General features: G+C 37.7%; 1 protein-coding gene across 2 annotated transcripts in view; it reads left to right on the top strand.

The window, feature by feature from the left end:
- Window positions 1-22,555, top strand: part of UNC13C (unc-13 homolog C) — a 596,809-nt gene that overhangs the window by 538,757 nt on the left and 35,497 nt on the right. For both annotated transcript variants that reach the window (XM_059915534.1, XM_059915533.1), the window contains 2 exons: window positions 700-780; window positions 8,924-9,071. In XM_059915534.1, coding sequence (XP_059771517.1) covers window positions 700-780; window positions 8,924-9,071 — 229 coding nt within the window. The remainder of the gene's footprint in view (window positions 1-699; window positions 781-8,923; window positions 9,072-22,555) is intronic.

Genomic DNA, 22,555 nt, shown 5'->3' with positions numbered 1-22,555 from the left:
TTATTGTTGTCTTCAACTTTCTATCATCATTTCCCTAAAATAGTTTTAAATAAAGAGAGAGTTCATAGTGAACAATGAGGAAAATGCATTGTTAATATGGAAATCAGTTCCAAAATATTGAAAAATGACTTTAAAATATAGAAAATCTCCAGAGCCGAAATCAGTTAATTCTTTAGGAATTTTCCTGGTAATGACTAAGTATTAAGGATATCCTAGAAAGAAAATAAAGTGGGAGCATTATACTTAAAGTAGGTTTTATCAGTGATAATTGAATGAGGCTAAAATTTACCTCCTAAATCCCTTACATGATGGACCTTCCTCTGTGTGACAGAACAGAAAGTAGGAATTAAGGTGGAATAGCTTGGACACACATTTTCCAGGGTTATCTCTTTTTTTTTTCCCCTACCATTAGCTTGCAGGTGAAAAATAAAGCCACCTATGAATCAAAGCACTGCTTTTTAAGTAAACATTTAAAAGCATTTTAAAATTAAAACATTCAAAAGCATTTCTTCTTTTGGCAAAATGGATTCTTATTAAATATCTGACAAAATCATCCTCTAAAATGTGTTCATATGAAAAAGATATCTCAAATGGGAAATATCTGCATACAGGGATTATATACAGATTTTGTTTGAAAACAGTTGTTAAATAAATGAACTGGTAATTTTATAAGCAGTTTTTCACTTGTTTGTTTTCCAGGAGCACATGATTCGAGAGGATTCCAAGGGTCTGACACGGAGACAGTGTGCTATAATGGAGGTGGTCCTGGCTACCATCAAGGTAAGGTTATAGTGTCCCTGGATATGGATCCAGAGTTCTCTGTGTACCCTCAGAGAAAGGTACCCCCAGATGCATGTCTGTAGAGCTGTGCCATCCATAGACACAGTAGACAGTTGTACACATACATTCTGGGAGTGTGGCAGACTTAGGCCATACTATGTCATTATTACATCCATATTGCTCTGCCCTTAGAGTTGCTTCCTTTGTCTACCTTTAGAAAATGTGTATGAAATTTATGTTTAACAGGTGTTTTCAAAGAAAGACATGTACCCCCAAAGCCCAGTTAAATAGATACTTCAGGGGATTTAGGATTAACAGAATTTCCGTTTGTGTTTTCTATGTTTGCTGAAATGGTTTTGGAAAGATCAATTTTCTCTTCTCTCTTAGTAAGGACAATAATTTAGTTTTCTGCTGAAAACGCAAAGGCATTGCATTGTGTGCATCAATTTTTCATAGCCAAAGGTTGATCAAAAGTTATTGTATTGTGGGCTAAATATAGGCAGATCTCAAAACATAACTTAGAAGTTCTTTGTTTTCATATGATTCTTTATAGATTTATATACATACATTTTATATTTATATGTGAAAGTTTATTAAAGAGTGAAAAATTAATTCATCTCCTAAATTTGGACTGTGTCCAATGTCTCAATACTTCACTTGGGGAAGCATCTATTATCAAAGATGTGTGAATAGTGTAGCAAAGAACTGTGAGCTACCACGAGCCATTTTCCGAGCACAGAATAATCTCACTGGATGGAAACAGACACTGCAATGGTAGTCATTAAAACAGAGTTCTATTTGTTTAACAATTGGACACCTTCAAAAACTATTACTCCATGACTTTTGTAGTTTCAGCATTTAATAAGAGGACATCTTTTGCTGCTTCAGTGTCAAAAACTGCAAAATGAAATTTGTGAGGTGACTATTTTGTGACACCTGGTGGAAAGTGGCGAGTGTGAATTTCAGCAGTGAGATGACAGTGATGGAGTTTCTAAAGATGCAGCCAGAGTATGGGCTGGAAGTATAAACATTTTGCAAAATCATTTTTTAAAATGGTAAACATGAAGACAAAGGAAAAGATAAAAAAACCTGTTCTTTTTGAAAATAATTTTCAAAAATATGAATAAGAAATGACTGACCCTATGGAGTTATAGCAGCACTAATGGCTACAAATAAGGAAGTGCTAGTAGAAAAAATAACTCCGAGGCACACCATGAACAGTAAAAAAAAAAAAAAAAAAAAAGTAAGATTTTTAAAATCAGAATTCAGCCCTTCATGGATTTTATAAGGTCAATGGATGACTCTGAGAGAGAGCACAAGAAAAATATGTTCTGTGAAAATAGAGAATGGCATTCAATGTACTGACAGACCTGGCTCCTGTTCCTAACCCCAGCATTTCTCTAATTCTTCTTGGTGGGGACAAATGACCACCTCCCACAGGACTAGTTCTGCCCAAACTCTGGGACAATCCTGATCCCCAAGCAGATCCCCCTGATCTACATGTTGACAGCTCAACTATCCCATCTTCCTTCCCAGGTCATCCAATGATATTTTAGTTCAGCCTCAGCCACCAGACACTTGCCTTGCTCTTTAGGAAAAAAACTACTGCCTGGTGTCCAAGATCCAGCAAATGGATCCATGTCATTATCTTGTTCTCCAGGACCAGAGTCTGACCCTGGTCCTTCTGAACCTCAGAGTCTGAGGTCAGGTCTTCAGTCTCCTTATTTCCCAACTTCTGTGATGCCAACTTTTTCTCTGAGGTCCCCATGCTACACCTGCTTTACCTGCTTTGAGACCCTTTTATCTTTTCTGATTCTGAGATTCGCCCTGACTATACTACAAGGCACTAACTGTAATGTTGACTGCAAAGGAATTCAGGAGAAAGAGGAGTACTACTTAAAAGAATTGTAGCCACAAGAGCTAGTGATTCAATATCTGCTGGGAGCCCAGCAAAGGGAACACTGTAAGGCAGAGGCTTCATGAGAAAGATATTCTTATACTGAAGCAGTAGATGCTACCCAGGCTGCCAAAGACATGATCCTTAATTCCTCTTTAGCTGAATTTAAGCAATAAGCTGGACATGAGAAAGTGAGAACTGAAGGAAGAGAATGCTATGGAATTTGTAGACTATAGACTGAAATAGTGTTGTGCATTATTTCAATCATCTTTCGTATACGTAAATTATCTCTCCTGATCCTTGTAAACATCCTGGGTGTTAAGTACATCAAGAATGATCATTCACATTTTACAGATGAAAAAGCAGAGGCTAAGCAGGTTTAACTTGTTTGCCTAAAGCCACAGAGTTGCTTGTAATTGGCAGAGCTGAGAAAAGATTCCAAACTCTAAAATCAGTGTCCTTGCTTCTATGTTTCATTATTTCACTAAATGTTAACAAGGTGTAGGAAAATGCAGCAAGCCAAAACAGGTAATATTCCTACAGAGAGATTAGTTCTTTTTAAATTAAAATACTGTATTTCAATTATTTAGTTTATTTTTTAAATATTTAAAATAATGTGAAATCCTTCAACCTCTACACAAGTACCAATGAAAATATTAACTTTCTTAAATACTAAAATTCTAATTGGACTGGATTAGTCATACCAGTTGCAGGTAGTTTCAATTGTAAGTTAAAAGGATAGAACATGGCACAAGAAACAGAATTACAATGATCTGCCGCAGCTGGCGTGGTTGGCCTTAGAGACATAACATTTACCTGCCAACACTAAGCCAAATCAACAGTATTTGAAAATAAAAGGAGAAAGGCAACAGCTCTGAAACAGACAGCTAACAGCTTAATCAGTATGTGCAAGCTGCTACAGAGGCCAATGGAGAAACCCTATTTAAAGTTGAGCTTTTGAGGAAGAGCTACAATCCTGCATCCTGTGGACCAAAACACATATTCTCAGAAACTTAGACAAAATGAAAAGGCAGAGGACTATGTACCAGATGAAGGAACAAGATAAAACCCCAGAAAAACAACTAAATGAAGTGGAGATAGGCAACCTGCCAGAAAAAGAATTCAGAATAATGATTGATAGTGAAGATGATCCAGGACCTTGAAAAAAGAATGGAGGCAAAGATTGAGAAGACGCAAGAAATGTTTAACAAAGACCTAGAAGAATTAAAGAACAAACAGAAATGAAAAATACGTAACTGAAATGAAGAATACACTAGAAGGAATCAGTAGCAAAATAACTGAGGCAGAAGAATGGATAAGTGACCTGGAAGACAGAATGCTGGAAATCACTGCTGTGGAACAGAATAAAGAAAGAAGAATGAAAAGAAATGAAGACAGCCTAAGAGACCTCTGGGACAACATTAAATGCAACAACTTTCACATTATAGGGTTCCAAGAAGGAGAAGAGAGAGATAAAGGACCCAAGCAAATATTTGAAGAGATTATAGTCAAAAACTTTCCTAATATGGGAAAGGAAATAGCCACCAAAGTCCAGGAGGCACAGAGTCCCAGGCAAGATAAACCCAAGGAGAAACATGCTGAGACACATAGTAATCAAATTGACAAAAATTAAAGACAAAGAAAAATTATTAAAAGCAGCAAGGGAAAAATGACAAATAACATACAAGGGAACTCCCATAAGGTTAACAGCTGATTTCTCAGCAGAAACTCTACAAGCCAGAAGGGAGTGGCATGATATACTTAAAGTGATGAAAGGGAAGAACCTACAACCAAGATTACTCTACCGGGCAAGGATCTCATTCAGATTCAATGGAGAAATCAAAAGCTTTACAGACAAGAAAAAGCTAAGAGAATTCAGCACCATCAAACCAGCTTTACAACAAATGCTAAAGGAACTTCTTTAAGTGGGAAACACAAGAGAAGAAAAGGACCTACAAAAACAAACCCATAACAATTAAGAAAATGGTAATAGGAGCATACATATCAATAATTACCTTAAACGTGAATGGATTAAATGCTCCAACCAAAAGACACAGGCTAGCTGAATGGCTATAAAAGCAAGACCCATATATATGCTGTCTACAAGAGACCCACTTCAGACCTAGGGACACATACAGACTGAAAGTGAGGGGATGGAAAAAAATATTCCATGAAAATGGAAACCAAAAGAAAGCTGGAGTAGCAATACTCATATCAGCTAAAATAGACTTTAAAAGAATGTTACAAGAAACCAGGAAGGAGACTACATAATGATCAAGGGATCAATCCAAGAAGATATAACAATTATAAATATATATGCACCCAACATAGGAGCTCCTCAATACATAAGGCAAATGCTATCAGTTATAAAAGAGGAAATCGACAGTAACACAATAATAATGGGGGACTTTAACACCTCACTTACACCAATGGACAGATCATCCAGACAGAAAATTAATAAGGAAACACAAGCTTTAAATGACACAATAGACCAGATAGATTTAATTGATATTTACAGGACATTCCATCCAAAAACAGCAGATTACACTTTCTTCTCAAGTGCACATGGAACATTCTCCAGGATAGATCACACCTTGGGTCACAAATCAAGCCTCAGTAAATTTAAGAAAATTGAAATCCCATCGAGCATCTTTTCCGACCACAACACCATGAGATTAGAAATCAATTACAAGGAAAAAAACATAAAAAACCCAAACACATGGAGGCTAAACAATATGTTACTAAATAACCAAGAGATTAATGAAGAAATCAAAGAGGAAATTAAAAAATACCTAGAGACAAATGACAATGAAAACACGATGATCCAAAACCTCTGGGATGCAGCAAAAGCAGTTCTAAGAGGGAATTCATAGCAATATAATCCTACCTCAAGAAACAAGAAAAATCTCAAATAAACAACCTAACGTTATACCTAAAGGAACTAGAGAAAGAAGAACAAACAAAACCCAAAGTTAGCAGAATGAAAGAAATCATAAAGATCAGAGCAGAAATAAATGAAATAGAAACAAAGAAAACAATAGCAAAGATCAGTAAAACTAAAAGCTGGTTCTTTGAGAAGACAAAATTGATAAACCATTAGCCAGATTCATCAAGAAAAAGACGGAGAGGACTCAAATCAATAAAATTAGAAATGAAAAAGGAGACGTTAAAACTGACACCACAGAAATACAAAGGATCATAAGAGACTACTATAAGCAGCTATATGCCAATAAAATAGTCAACCTAGAAGTAATGGACAAATTCTTAGAAAGATGCAACCTTCTAAGACTGAACCAGGAAGAATTAGAAAATATGAACAGACCAATCACAAGTACTGAAATTGAAACTGTGATTAAAAAACACAGAAAAGGGAACCCTCCTACACTGTTGGTGGGAATGTAAATTGATGCAGCCACTATGGAGAACAGTATGGAGGTTCCTTAAAAAACTAAAAGTAGAACCACCATATGATCCAGCAATCCCACTCCTGGGCATATATCCAAAGAAAACCATAATTCGAAAAGATACATGTATTCCAATGTTCATTGCAGCACTATTTACAATAGCCAGGACATGGGAACAACCTAAACGTCCATCGACAGATGAATGGATAAAGAAGATGTGGCACATATATACAATGGAATGTTACTCAGCCATAAAAAAGAATGAAATAGTGCCATTTGCAGCAACATGGATGGACTTAGAGATTGTCATACTGAGTGAAGTAAGACAGAGAAAGACAAATATCATATGATATTGCTTGTATGTGAAATCTTTAAAAATAAATGGTACAAATGAACCTATTTACAAAACAGAGTCACAGATGTAGAAAACAAACTTATGGTTACTAAGGGGGAAGGGGGGGAGGGATAAATTGGGAGTTCGGGATTGACATATACCCACTGCTATATATAAAATAGTTAACTAATAAGAACCTGCTGTATAGCACAGGGAACTCCACTCAGTACTCTGTAATGACCTATATTGGAATAGAATATAAAAAAAGAGTAGATATATGTATATGTATAACTGATTCACTTTGTTGTACAGCAGAAACTAACATAACATTGTAAATAAACTATACTCCAATAAAAATTAATTTAAAAAATTAGAGTATAACTGTGACATTCATGCAGTTATAAAACTTGTCCAAAATATTATTTAACTCATCAATTAATGAGGGAACCAGTAAGATCTTATAACTGGCTCAAAGAAGATTTCCAAGAACCACACATAAAGATAAGCAATGAGGAAAGCTGAAATAAATTTACAGATAGAGGCAAAACAGATCTAGCCACAAAACAGTCATCAGTTGCATCCCACCAGAAATAATTAATTTGCATTTCTGACAACTCTCAGTTGCCAAGAGATCGTGAAACATCATTGTAGCTGCTGCTCGTTATTCTTCCTGTACTTCACTAATTCTCCAGCACTTATGCTCAGGTTTGATAAAACTGAAGTTTGTCTGGGAAACATTGAGAGGGAGAATGCCTTCCCCTCCACAGATGCTACCTAGTCCTGGTTCAGTTTATCCCACTACTCTTTACAGTTAGGGTATGTTATTTCATATGATACTTCCCTGGGTCATTACGTAAACAGAGCTCCAGAGCTCACCCCACCACTCCTCCAGGAAAAACAAATCCAAGTGAAACCTTCCACTCTCAATACACTCATTTAATATTTTTCCACTTTAAGTATCATATCACCTTTCCTAAAGAAAGGAACTCTGATATTTTTTTTTCATCCACCAAGGCACCTGAAACGATTCTAGACTCTCAGTCTTCAATAAATACTTTCTACATGTGAAAATATTTTAACATTTATATAAGAAGATCAAGGTACAGAACAAGTTTAAATATTACAGCTTTGTCGACTCTTCAAAAATAAGAAAAGGCTCTTCCCATTTTGCTGTGCCCCCTCTTCATAACCATAGGTAGCTTTAGGTGCAGCTTGTGTTTTCACAGTGCACCCAGCTGGAGTGGAATGGAAATGTAAGTGGCCATGGGTTTTTCTTTGGGAGGAGGGTGTCTGCAGTTGTAGCCAACTTTCTTCAGATCATATCACCATTGCCTACTTCCTCAGGCCTGTGCCCTTAGTTTTCTCTACATTACGGTCTCTGAAATTACACTCAGATGCCTACAAATGCTCAAAATGTGTTTCTACTTAGGGAAGAAAACTAAGACAATTATGAATTTTCAGTTCACTGACATGTTTCACCTCAGAAATTTTTAAGAAGTGGGATAGAGGGATAACATATATCCATTTAGGAGAGTGTATCAGAATCATTTGTTGAGCTTTTCCAAAACATGCCATTCTGTAAGAATCCTAGATTGTATGAGGCAGGTTGCAATGAGGGTGTAGTTTAGCATTGTTGGTACAGGGAGAGAGAGAGAACCATTTATCTAACATTACTAGAATACTATAAACACATTATCATCTATAAACGGTTGGGAAATAACATCCTTAATCCTATCACATATCTCTAGTGAGCCCTCCAAAGTGATGTCTGTGCTTAATACCTGCAGCATTAGAAATGCTCATATCCCTCAATCACCTCATTTATTGTCAAATATATATGTTCTCTATTATCTTACCTATAAACATTGCAATGCTTTGAGTTTGCTGGATGACAAGAGCAAAAAATGAAGAAGAAAGAAGCTCTGTGTTTCATTGCATTTCTCAGACACAAGGTTAAGGAGATGTTGGATTTCCAAGGACCACTCTGCATCCTCAGGTTGGCCTATGTGTGCACCACTGTGTGATTAGATCATGGGGAAGATGAGAGCAGTGGGCACCTGTCCTAGAATTGCAAACTAGTATCTGGAAAATACATGACCAGGAGATACCTTCTTTATGAAATTTGACAACCTTAGATGTTTTTCTCATGTTCTGGAAACAGAAGTCAACAACCAAGTTGACACAGTATCTAAACCTGGCATTCTGTAAGCATGTTGACCACTGCATCTTCATGATCCCATTTCTTTAACTTAAGTGTTGAATGAGAGGAAAAGTCTTAAGCTGCGAGGATCTGATGTCTGTGATGCAGAGCAACACTTCAGAGATACTGAGGGAACCTGAACTACATGGTGATGACTTGGCAATGGCCATCTGGTGCTATTTCTTTGTATCTACCTCATGTTGATCATACTGTATTATTCCATTTGAGCCTCACGATTATGGCAATAAAATCCTTCATCTAATACTTCTTTCTAAATGCCTCTGCTTACATTATTTTTTTCTTTTTAGCAATACTTTCATGCAGGAGGAAATGGCCTGAAAAAGAATTTCTTGGAGAAAAGCCCAGATCTTCAGTCTCTGAGATACGCTCTCAGTCTTTATACCCAAACAACTGATGCCTTGATAAAGAAATTCATAGACACTCAAACCTCACAGAGTAAGTAACACATTGGATGTGAGAATAAGTAAACTGAACACAACTAAACTTCAACATAGAAATCATTATAAATAATATCTCTAATTTGACTATAATAAATTAAAGCAGCAAGAAGAATGGGTAATTATTATTCATAGAAAATTGCCCAATCTTTAGCAAATTATTTTATAATTTCAATAACACTGGGATATGCTCAATACTAAAACTATATAGAGTGGTTGACATTTGCTGTTGATTCTAATTTCATAAAATTTAGTAAACCCTAGTTTTGAATATCCATAACTGTGATATTCTCAATTTAGAACAAAAGAGTTAGTGTTTGTTGGTCTTGGTAACTTCCAAAGTAAGAGCATAATTCCCCAAATCCTGCCTTCAAATGCAAAAATCTCCTGCTATCGGGTTTTCAGGAGGGCAACATCATTTAATCCTAATTTTATATGAGAAAAATTCTAACTTACTTTGAAATGAGCCAAGAGCCAAGTATTTTATTGGAAACTCAGATCTGTTTCATGTGGCAAAGTTCCCACCTCGTAAGCTTCTAGGATATTACTGTTAACCTTTCTTTCAAGTTGCTTTGTGATTTATTATATTTTGGTAATTCCATGTATTTAAGATCTGGCATTTCTGAGAGATTATTGAAAATGTCCCTCTGAGTCAAAAAAAAAAAAAAGCCAAATGCAGGCTCAAACTCTAGAACATAATAAATTGCCTCCCAGATATAATAAAAAGAAATAAGAGGACACTATCTTCATTCATGAGAGCTCCTTCAAAGGAAGCATACGGATCTTTTTCCTCTGATGAAAATGCTCCAGACTTGTCTATGTTTCATCATGGATATTTTCGTTTTTCAAATTACATGGAAGATAATGCCAAGGTAGGTAGGTGCTAGGTAGGTGCTTGACCTGTCTTTAACATCATACTTTGTGCTTTCTGATAGTATCCGACTAAATGCTATAAATACTCCTCTTAATGTGATCTTCAAACCCAGCTTACATTTTAGGATGGTTCCAGAAAGGAGAAAAGAGTTGAGTCATAAAGCCTTGTCAAGATATACATTACTCCTTGAACCCATGATCCCTCAAGGTTTTCTAAACTGTGTAAATATGAATGCAATTCTAATACATCTTATCAGAATAGTGTCGTTGCTTTATTCCCAAAGAATGTGAGTGTATAAAAACTTAGCTCTGCTTTTATAGGTATACATTATGTGTATATACACACAACCCATGTTTCAACATAGATGTTACACCAAAAAACCTACATATGTATATCAGTTTTGGTGTATGGAATTTGGCACACGTGTTGATTTTCTTTTGTATGAATTGTTTGGCAACATCAAAAATAAATAGCGGCAGGGAATAAGAGGATTCATAATCCTAATAATCCCTGACAACATAACTTATTTTCATCTTGGTCTTTCTTTTTTCTTTTTTTACTCCCCTTTTCTGGCTTTTTCTAAGTACACAATTTTTTTTTTTTTTTTTTTGCATAATTGAAATTGGTAGGCTATGGATATGAAATGGGTTGCCTTTTCTCTGATAGTTACCTTCAACCATGCCAAGAGGAAACTATTTCCATCTCCTCCCTCACTCCCTTGTCATCCCTCCAACTGCCCCCCAGCCCAGCATGATCAGGCCCAAAGGACCTGAGGTGTGAAGGGGACTTGAAGTGCCCTTTGCTCCCCCGTCCCCATCATCTTCTAGATCCCTCTCTGCTTCAGGGTTTTGGGGGCAGAAACTGAAGGGGAGGAGGGAGATGTCTTTAATGCCCCCTGTACAGCTGCGTCCAGTACCTGCTTCCTGAGGGCCCCGTGCTAGGGATCCTCCTATCTGCTCAGCTCCCTTCAGGGAGTCCTCAGTTCTTGCCTCCTGCAGCACCTACTGTGGCTTCCTGCTCCTTGAGTGTCTGCTCCTAGTGTCCAGCCCTCTGGAATGGGGTCCCAGCCAGAAGGTTGCCGCCCAGCTTCCTCCAGTGGGGCCCACCGCAGCTCATATATGCTTTCCACGTCTTTGGTGATAATGGGGACTTCTCCACTATCAATCACCTGCCCTCTCTCTACAATTCTCCTTTCTACCTGCTCAAATACTTGCTTATACTTTCAAACTGGGGGAAGGGGAGGAGGAAGAGAGAAACACTGCTGCCTAATAGAACATAACCATTGTTCAATCAAAAACAGAGGCGAGCCAAGTCTCATCAATTAATGGATGCAGTGTTTCTGAGTTTTTATCCAGTTCCTTTCTTCCAATTCTATCACAATCCTATCGCAATACTCATTACCGTAGACTGAATAATAAAGTTAGCAACTGCACCATATCCCTTATAAAATAGGGAAAGGAGAGATAGAGGAAAATTCACTGAATGTTAGAATTCTGTATGACATACCCCAAAATAGAACATATTAAAGGATGCAATCCCCATTTCTATAACAGTCCCTATCATGGGTTGTATATATGACTTCCAAATGCCCGGGGCCAGCACATATTTCCTTTGGCTTCTAAGGAACCTCAGCTTCTAGGGTTCTTTAACTGACAGAGAAACATAGAAAAGTTGAATTCTCGAGGGTCTTATTTACATGGGCTGCTCTACTCTTCTATGAACATTTGACATGGGGTGTGTTGAAAGAGAGGAACTTGGGTGCCACCCCTTGGATTCCTTTGGTATCCTCCCTGCAGATGCTCATTTACAATTAATAGTAGAATCAACTCTCCCTTTTTTGTACCTGCTATCCTAGTATCAGGAAGAGTCCAAAATGACCAAATGAAGTCTCAGTTTCCAGTGTAAATATTGTTGCAATTATTCGAATAATTTTCTAGAACTTGGCTCAGTACCAAATACCCGCGAATATTTATTATGTTTAATTTTTGTTAATCTAATTTATATTTTGTTAATACAATTTAGAAAGACCATACTGGTGTTATGGTATCTTTCAAATATAAAATTTGAAATGGGAGCTAGTGCTGCACACTGCAAACCCCTGCTACCCTCTGCCTGAGGAGCCCCATTCAGGGTAAGCTGGGCTGTCAGACAGTTAATCCCCAGGAAGCAGCCCTCAACCAGTGAAAGATAGGAAGCTGGCAGATTAAAAAACAGACAAAACGTCAGCTTCCTCAGTTCAGACAACTCTAAAATGAATTCTACGCAAACTGCAGAGTTCCCCTGTAAGATGAAGCTTCATCCCTTCAGGGAGGATGCCTTCCCAGATGGACCATTTACCATGGAATGCTTGTCGCAACTTTCTGCTCCCTGGGGAACCCAAATCCAGGGTCACACTGCTGGAAAGTGAGGATCCAGATTCCAGGTCAGCTCCTCTAGATCTAAATCCTGGGCTCTTAACCATTATGCCTGCATCTTCTCGATGCTAATTAAATTATAAAGGCCAAATGCCCTGAATGAATTTTTCCCCATTACTTGAGCTTTTTCTCTCATGATTTCTTAAGTTAGGAATATAGAACTAATTAGAGAAACTCAACTTATAAAGTAGTGAACATCATTTGGAAACAAATTTTACATATTTCATTTACTTTATGACTGACAAAACACAAACTGATTTTTTGTCTCCTTCATTTCTAACTCATACTCTACAAGTATTAATGAATCATCATTCAAGTGTTACTTAATCAACATGTTGTGTAAAAGAACTTGGAATCCTTTAGAAATTTAACTGTGCTTTTTAAAGCATCCATATTTTGTTCTCGTATTCTCATAAAATCTTCCCCTACTCCGTTTTCTTCTTTCCCTCTCTCTTGTTAAAATGTTCTTTCACATCTCTTTCTCCTTTCTGTTTTTTCCTGATCTGTGTTAGCAAATTAATTGTAACATTAAATATATGGGGAAAAAAAACAATGAATATTAATGAATTATTTTTTCACTGTCTTCAAACTGAAAGACATACTTTCTTTAAAAATATTTTTAATTCAGTTTTTACACAAATGGGCGTGTGAGTATAGAAAAACTTGCTGTATATTGCTCACTTATTCTTTATTTTATTCCTCTTTTTTTCCCTTGCTCCATTCTCTCCATTTTCACCTTCCTTTCCTCTTTCTTTGATCTCTTTTTAGAATAGATTTAGATGTCCTCTTTCTCCAGTAAAAAAAAAAAAAAAAAAAAAAAGGGATAGAGTTTCATTCGAAATTTATGAGCCCAGAGTTCAAATGAAATCCATCAGTTTGGAAAAAAACACTGTCTTCTCTCCTCTTTCTATTCCAAATATTGGAAAATAAACAAATGCCAAATGGATAGAGAAGTATTCTTAAGTCCTCAAGTGAAACTGAGAGTTCGATTCATAAGAGTGTCATGTTTATTAGCCTAGCAAGGTACTGCAGTAAGAAAACACCATATTATGCTGCATTCACTTAACAAATATTTACTGAGCATCACCTCTGAATAAAGTCCCACACCACGGGGCATATATTCAAAGCTGAACATAGTGTTATGTACACCAGGTGCTCTAATATGGTGGTTCTCAAGCAGACGTGAATTTGTCCCCCCAGGGCAATTAATTTACAAATATCTGAAGAGCTCTGCTTGTCTCATCTGGGAGTGGTGGTCATGTTACTGGTATCTAGTGGGGGGAGAGCAGGGAGGCTGTTAAACGTCTTACGGTGCACAGGACAGTCCACAACAAGAAGTTACCTAAAGTCTCCAGGTGGCAGTAGTGCTGAGGTTGGGACACCCTGCTCTAATACTAGACTGAAACAACATGAGAAGTGATGTAACATGTCATGTTAGAAGAGGGAAAAATTTGCCTTGGGAAGAGCGGAAAGGCAGAACAGTCAGTGGGAAAACTGAGTCATGAGGAGGTAGAAAGAGGAAGGCATTCTGGATTCAGAAACTGTCCAGGAAAGAATATCCTTGCATTCTTAATTTTAAAATCCCAACATGTCAAGCATATCCACAGTATATTTTTATGAGGAAAAAGTGTTTATTTTGCTTTTAAAGCAAAATTCACCATATCACCACTAATAGATAGGGTTAAAAAGTACCTTAGAGTTCCTTGCACTGTTAACTATTTTGTGTAACATTAGTAGAAATTATTTTAGTATTTAAAGTAATTACCATGTTCTTCTCTTGGAGTTGGCCCTATGGCTTAAATTGGGTAGTTAGCTTGAAAATTTATACTTTTTTATTGTGGTTTCTCAAAAATGTGTTACTTACAGTTTTAGAAGCTGGTACAAAATTCATTTCTTGAATCTTAATTACAATATTCATCATCATTTTAAAAAAAGCTTCTGTAACAGCTATTTCATTATACCAAGGGCTCTTTGAATATTTCATGCAGTAGCAGACAGTGAAAAATGTATAAAACTTTAACATATTAAGTAGAATTCTTTTCAATGGATAACACAATTTGGAATGAGGCATAGAATGATTAATTGCTGACCTATCCTGTGTCATATTCTGTTTCCTTACCTGAGCATTTATTACAGCTTGAGGAACCTAAATCTAAAAAGCTTTAAAGACAAAGGGAATTTTTTATGTCTAAGTTACAAATGGCTCATAAAGCAAAAACAAAAAAAAAATGACTGTATATATTAAAATATATGAAGTGAAATGTCTTTATTCTATAATCTGTCCTCTTTTTAACTTTTTATGAGCAATATCTTTGAGTCCTTGCTTATTTGAAATTTCTTAAAATTTAAATCAGATCGTTTTGGCCATTATAATAACTTGTTTCCTGCTAAAGTAGAGTATAATATATTTTAATCTGAAATGTAAATCAGATAGCTACTGACTCACATTTTGAATCTACGAATATGCTTCAATACATTCATTATGTATAAAGCATTAATTATCTCTAATTATGTTCTTCAAATTACAAAAGATATGTCCATAAGAAGAAAAGAAACCCTTTGTGAAGTGGTTCACTGTAGAAAAGGTCTCTTCTTATCAGAAATGTAGAACTTAACATTAATAATATTTAGTTGGCAGAAGAGCTGGCATCAAAATAAAGAGATTAGCCTTTAGGCCAAGGGCCACAGCGGAAACTTCACCTTGATGCCACCTATGGGAGAAAATGCTGAGGAATGTCTTCAGGCTAAATAAAGTTCATTTAGCCATCTTCAACTTAATACTGATTTGAAAGCACAGTCAGAAGTGGTCTCTCATTTTAGCTAATAAGCCTTTCAGAGATCACCAGAATCCCCTCCAACACGTCTATGCCCCTGTCTTATCCCTGGGACAGTGGGATTCCACTAGCTAGCACTGCCTTCTAAGACAAGAGGTTAGCATTTCTTATGCAGTGGAAAAATTGAGAATTTATGCGATTTGGCTCTTCAAATTTTGCAGTTGGTCTGACGACATTCAACGCTGGGTGAGGCTCTTCAGTGCAGTCAAAAAGCTGTACACAAATAACTTTAGTAGGAGTGGTGATGTGATACGGCCTGAGCACACTGAATCCTTTCCCAAGGTAGAGATGTGTTAGATAAGGTTACAGTAATGCTGAGCAATACTGGGCACTGAAAGCAAGTTGTCCACCACTGTGCCAGTATTCCCAGCCAGTCCTGCGAGGTGAGTAACTCCATCCATGCTTGTTCAGGTTAAGAAGTGAGTCACAAATAGATTAAGAAACTTGCTAAACTCATATAGATAAGTGGCAGAGACAACACCCTTCCCACTATTTCACACTTATTTTAATCAGCAAAAAGCAGAATGTATTATTACTTCCTACACCCCGCGCTTTCTTCTCCATAGTTGTGAATAATTGGGGTTACACTTCATACTTCTTACTTCTCATTTTGGTAAGACTAAAGCTCCCTTCTGTTCAGGAGATAATCTTTCAGTTGGTATCTTTTTCACATCAGCAACAAACTCTCTATCCCCGAATGTCTTCCTTGCTTCCCAGTTTCTTCTCATTCTGGGCCCAGTTACTGGGCAGACTTAGTGGCCAGGGCATCTTTTGAATGTTAATTGGAAGTAATTGTACTGTAGGAACCTAAGTTGAGAATAAGAAAAATGCATCCTGCTTTCCAAAAACCCTTTCTAACATAGGCTGATTTCACTCCTCTAGAGTCTACTGTGTGTGTGTGTGTGTGTGTGTAGGCTATTGCTGCTTTGGTCTTTCTTCTCTTTTCTACTCTTCTCACCCTTGTCCCCCACCAGCAGAAAGATCATTTTGTACCACTCCCCTTGCACATAGACTCATATCATGAGTGCTAATCTACATTTCTCTCTTCTCCCAATGTAAATCCTAGAAGACAGGGCCTTGCTTACTCATCCCTCTAATCTAAGTGCTCAGTATCATGCTGGATACAAAGTAGGTGCGTTAGTGAATTTTAGAAAAAATAAATGCTGGGAAATTAAATGCAGAAAATTTTAAATTGTGTGATATGACATAGTCCTCGTATTTGAATTGATGCCATTACAAATCTTTATTGAAAGCAAGTATATTTACAGCCCAAAAGAGAGGGAGAGAGAAGAGGGGGGAAAGAGAGAGAGAGAGAGAGAGAAGTTTACAGTTTGATGGCTGATAGTGTTCAGTAGTTTCTGTACAAGGTAGAAGATAGTAAGTGCCACTGGAGAAATACAAAGGGCTATATAAAGTTAGATGGAGAGAATAAGATCACGCATTTGTATTAAACTCTTGAAATCACCATGTGTTATTCAATCTGTTACATGAACTTAAACATAACCAGGAAAAAATGAAATACACTACTGTGTTCAGTTTAGGTCACAGATACATTCATATACCCTTTCATTTGACTCATTTTTAGGAGCATTTGCCATGTGCCAGCCTTTGTGTTAGATGCTAGTTAAAACTACAATGAAAGGCTGTGCTGAATATCTTCCATTTGCCCCTTGGAATCCACCCTACTTTCTCCCTGGGGCTGGGGCGTATTGATTACAACAATAGACTCTCTTACTCCTTGTTTCCCATTGGGTTCAGCCAGTAGGGAGCCCCTGCAAAGCTGTGGGGGAGGCAAGAGTGAGGTAAGGTATTCATTCTGTCCGCTCCCTCTGGGCATGATCCATTCATTCAAGCTGACTTTGTCCTTTGACTCTAAGCCTCTCAAAGTTGCCTTGCCTAGAAGACTCTCCTTGTGGACCACAGTAGCGACTTCCGCCCCTCAGGCTTTAGGGATTATGGATATTAACAGCCCCACTATCCCTCGTGTTTTCCCTAACCCACCACCTAAACCTTCACAAACAGTCTCTTTCTTAAACCATCCAAAATTACCCTAATTTGAGTTTCCATCTGTTTGCTAATGATACCCCGACGCATACAAAGGCAAATCTTCATGGCTTTGCTAGGTTTTTCTTCCATGCCAACTCTTTCACTCAGGTCATCAAAGATTACATTTTAAAATAAACAAATCAAGCATCAGAATAATTATCTTTGGAATGAGAAACAAAAAACATTGCATTTTGATGACTGAGCTACCCAGAATGAACTGAAGAGTATATTAGCTTTTCACTCACAAGAATATTTGTTATACTCTGGCCAAGTCATCAAAATCCCAGCTCCCACTTTCTCATAATGCAGTTTATCTTGCTCAGTTTCATCTCTGAAAACTGGAAGTCAGATTGAGACAACTGGGAGCCACTGGTGAAATTTGCAAAGTTTAAGAGCCCTCATAGCACAGACTAAGCAGGTGTTTATTGTATGTCATGTAATGGGGAAATTATCATTCTTCGTGCGCTCATCTAAGTATGCATATTTCTAGGTCAGAAAAAGGGTACTTTCATTATTGCTTCATTCATTTTTTTAGCATAAATAGTTGAAAGATTAATTTTTCCATAACACTACCCATACAACTGTGTGTAAGGGAAAGGTATCTTTTCATTTCTCAATTGGGTGAGAACTAGATCTCATTCCAAGACTATGCAGAATATCATGGTATTAGAACACTGCTTTCTCACTTAAAGTACTCTCTGTTAGTTGCATCTTAAAGGCTAAGTTGGATTTAAACAATTCTGATAATGAGTAATGTGCATATTTTTCTAAAATTAAACCAAAAAATTAAATAAAAATTATTGTTTCTAAAACAAAACAAACAACAACAAAAAGCACTTGACATTGGCATTACATTCAAAGATCTAATGAATAACCACTCACACTTGGAGTTTACTATAGTTTATAGGCATCTTCAAATACCTTTTTCTCACCTGCGTCTGAGAACAGCCCTGCAAAGTCAGACAGAGGTCTTTGGATTATTGGTCTGATATTCCACACTGCCTCTGGGTGCTCTTTTGAGATGGTCATTTCACCCAAGAGCTGTAGTTGCCATTGAAGTGATTTGAGCAAGGGTACAGTGTGCAGAAAAAGACTGAAGGGAGACAAGACAAAAGAAGGCAGCCAGGTTGGAGGCTAGGCTGTGCGAATAACTATGTAGACATGCGAGCAGGTTCAAGATGTCGTTCAGCACTCTAATAGGCATGAGCTGGTGAAATAAATCTTGTCAAATTAATAGAAATTTAGGATAATAAATTTCTTTTATAGGGTATTAAAATAAAGCAATATTTACTTCTGTGTGGTGAAATTATGTTTTTTTTTCTGCCTGCTTATAATTTTCTGCACTTTCAAATTATCAAAGAAAGTCCAGGCATTTCTGTTGAATCATAATTTTAAAAGAAATATGTGGAGAACACACTTTGATCTGCAAAGTAAATTAGTTTCATTGAATACCAAGGTATAATCAGTTCAAGGTGGTAGGTTTTAATGTCTTTCAGGACCTTGGATTTAAATCTGTGGGATGAAATTAACAGCCCAATTAAACCTTCTCCTTACGATTCAAAGGATGTCAAAATTGCTCTGTTGGTAGGAGAATTTAAGAGTATGAACTACACATACGTGTTATACTTACAAACATATATATGCTATATGTGTATATGTAATTTAATTATTTATAAATCTTATTTTATGAAGAAAATGACCAGAGTAATTGTGTAATGCATTGATTAAAATTAAGCAAATGCTAAATCAGTGATAAAACAGGTATTCTTAAAATTATCTAACACTTTCTTATTATGGGTAATTATGATATTCTTCAATGTTTTTGTTGTTGTTGTTATTTTTGTTTTAGGACTGATTAGAAAGTGAAACAGAGGTTAGAATCAGTTGTTGGGAATTTTATGGAAATGCTGACAAACTGAGATGTCAGAAAAACATTCTTCAAATCACTGAGTCAAGAAAGCAAAACACAAAACAATTTCTCTGGATCCTCTGAGCCATAACATCTGTTTTTATTCACTGAGAACAGGTTTCTGTGACCAGTGGGTTCAGTAGCATTAATTGAAAATTGCAGACTATTGCTTTACAACCTCCATGTGCCCTTTATAACTGTTTTCTCCTTCGGTTATCCCGTGGCACTAGAAGTTAACCCTTGCTATTCAGTGTTTAATTTATCTTAGAAAAAGAAATAAGAACTGTGTTAAGTAAAATGGAAATAGTAAATCTCAATCTTTAAAGGTTGAAAGTCAAGCTTGTATAAACCTCTAGCATAAAGGTCTCTGCTTATTTATGGAGAAGAAGGGGCAAGAAATTGGTATGTTGGTTAAAACAGGGAAATGGGGGAACCATGCAGTCATGGCCCAAGCATCTGCTCTACCTCTGCTTGGCTATCTGACCTTGAGACAAGTCACTTAACTTCTCTAAGCCTCAATTTTCCCATCTGTAAAATGGATAACATAGCAATTCCAAAGTCCACTGGGTCCTGGGAGGATCACAATGGTAATACATGTGAAGTGCTTAGTGCACAACAATCTCTCAATAAATGTTAATTTTTAGTGCATCACTGATATTGGGCACACTGTCTAAAAAGTACCTCTTTCTTTTACAAACATGAACAGAGAGGAACTGTCTTAGGATGCAGCTCTCTGAGCAAGGAAGCTGATAGTCAATCACATGCTCCTCTGTGAGCTGTACCTCGTTACCAAGGGGCTCTCAGAGTGACTGAGAAACCTACCACACTGACACATGAAGGATTCACACCTGCAGTTTCTATGAACTTCTTCTCCATACACGCCGTGGTTGTCAAATAATTGTATATTTTTTGAACACTTGGTATATGCACAAAGTGCTATGCTGGTAGGAGACACAGGGGGAAAATTCTCTGCTCCAAGGAGCTTACAATGAAGCTAAAAACAACTACATGAAAGGGAAAAAGCATCACACAAGGTAGCTTACGCTAAATACCAGGTGAATCTAAAGACCAAGTACTAAGGGCTTTCAAGGAGGGAGAAATGACTGTGGGCAGGAGAGTTGGGAGGATTCAGAGAAGTGTGGCTCAAGGTGGGCTTTGACAAATGTCTGAGGTTCAGGTAAGAGGAGAAAAGGAGGGCACGTCTGCAAGGCACAGAGTCCACATCTACAGGAAGAAGTACTTCTCAAAGTGGAGTCCCAGGAGTAGCAGTGTCAGGGTCTCCCGGTGCGTCAGTCAGCTCAGACCACAGTAACAGAATGCCACAGACTGGGTTGCTTAAACCAAAGAATTGTATTTTCTTATAGTCCTGGAGGCTGAAGGTACCAGCAGATTCAGTTTCTGGTGAGAGCCCTCTTCCTGGCTTGGAGGTAGCTCTCATCTCCTGGTGTCCTCACATGGTGGAGAGAGCACACTCTCTTGGTGTCTCTTCATATAGAGACCCTAATCCTGTTGCGTCAGGGCCCCCCCACTCTTATGACCTCTTTTAACCTTAATTACTTTCTCAGAGGCCCTGTCTTGAAATACAGTCACATTAGAAGTTAGAGCTTCAATATATGGATTTTGAAAGGACACAAGCATTTGGTCCATTAACACCTGAGAACTTGCTAGGATTGCAGAATCTTAAGCCTCACCCCCAGTGCTGAGTTAGAGACTCCAGGTTTAAGGCCCAAAAGTCTGTGTTTTCACCAGCCCTCCAGGTAACTGAGTTTGAGAACCACTGGAGTAAAGGGTCTGTAGGGAGGAGTGAATGGAGGGGTGATGGAAGAAATAGGTTATGATCAGAACTTGGAGAGCTTTGAATGTCAGGCCCAGGAGTGTAGAGATTGACCTGCAGTCAATGTGAGGCCCAGAAGAAAGGGGAGGTCAACAGGTTAACCTAAAGGACTCATGCTATGCCATCTACTTTTGCATAGGAGGGAAGGAAGAAAGGAAGGAAAGAATGCAGAAAAGAAGGGAGGGATGGAGAGAGGAAGGGAAGGAGGGAGAAAGGGAGAAGGAATAGGGAAGGGAAGGGAAGGGAAGGGAAGGAAACCTCTTGGTAAACAGTTTTGCAGTTTAAATATTTACAGTCTAAATGTAGTAATAGCAGGAACAGACAAGAAGGGATGAATATGAGAAACATCATGAAGGAAGAAACTACAGGTCATTACAAAATAAAGCAAGCAAAGGAGAAAGAGTGGTAAACTTAGGTAACCTGTAGATCAGTGAAACCTACCGCTGAGCAAAATGTAGAAGTGTTGATGGGGGAGCTGTTTTGATGCAAGTGATAAATTCAATTTTATTTACGTCAGTGTTAATAGCAGGACATACAAGGGACTATGTCCACTGGGCAGATGGGAAAGGGAGTGGAGAGAGTGGTTGGTTCTTCAACTACATTCAGGAGGTGATTCCTGAATCCTGGGGAGAGGGTGCAAGCTCTGAGGAAGGGCACAGAGCAAGGGAGGATAAGCGAAATCACGGAGCAAGCCACCATTCAGAGGGAAAGCTGTGGCCAGGAAACAGAAGGTGAAGATCAGGGCAGGGTAAATATCAGTGCCATTTAAGCACTTTTGCTACTAGCGCCTTAAAAGGTCTCTGAGTCTGAGCACTTCAGAAGGGACAAGTTTATAGCTCCCTGTGAGTCCTGCGGGTAAATCATCATGCTCGTGACAAGGGCCAACTAGGAAAAATAGGAATTATGAGCATCATTGCTATTAGCCTACTGTTAAACCGGGTGATGGCCTTCAGTACCATCAGAAAGACCTAAGGGTGCTGACCATTTATATGTACTTAAGAAATGCATTAATTACTTCATTTTGGGTTTCTGTAACAATAAATGTGTGGTTCTCAAACTTTAGTGCACATGAGAATCACCTGCAGGGCTCGTTAAAACACGGACTACTGGGCCTCACTCTTACAATTTCTGACTCGTTGGGTCTGAGAATTTGCATTTGTAACAGGTTCTCGGGAGTTGCTGTTGCTCCTGGTCCGGGGACCACACTTTGAGAACTGTTGTTAAGCCTTACACAGAGGCACGCCCTATAATGACGTCACCTGTAGCTCATTCAAGGCATTGGCTGCAAACAATCATTTCAGGCAATTTTTTTTAGTGTTTCCAGGCTGAAACCTCTAGATCAGAGCACTGGAGAAGCATAAGAAGAAAGTATGGAGTCAATAAAAATGTTTTTTTTCCAAATGAAAGTATGTGCTTTACAGCCTCAAAGGAAGAGCCTCATGTAGACTCCACACACACACACACACACACATCCTAAAAGGTAAAATACAGAAAAGTCTTTATGAAAGAAAACAAAAGCACTTTCTTCTTGGCCAAAGTTGACATTCAGGCCTGCATATTTTCCTCTCATT

The sequence above is a fragment of the Balaenoptera ricei genome, chromosome 2 (assembly GCF_028023285.1).
Source record: "Balaenoptera ricei isolate mBalRic1 chromosome 2, mBalRic1.hap2, whole genome shotgun sequence".
Taxonomy (NCBI): Eukaryota; Metazoa; Chordata; class Mammalia; order Artiodactyla; family Balaenopteridae; genus Balaenoptera; species Balaenoptera ricei.
Note: the sequence above shows the minus strand (reverse complement) of the source record. Positions and strands in the feature narration are given on the sequence as shown.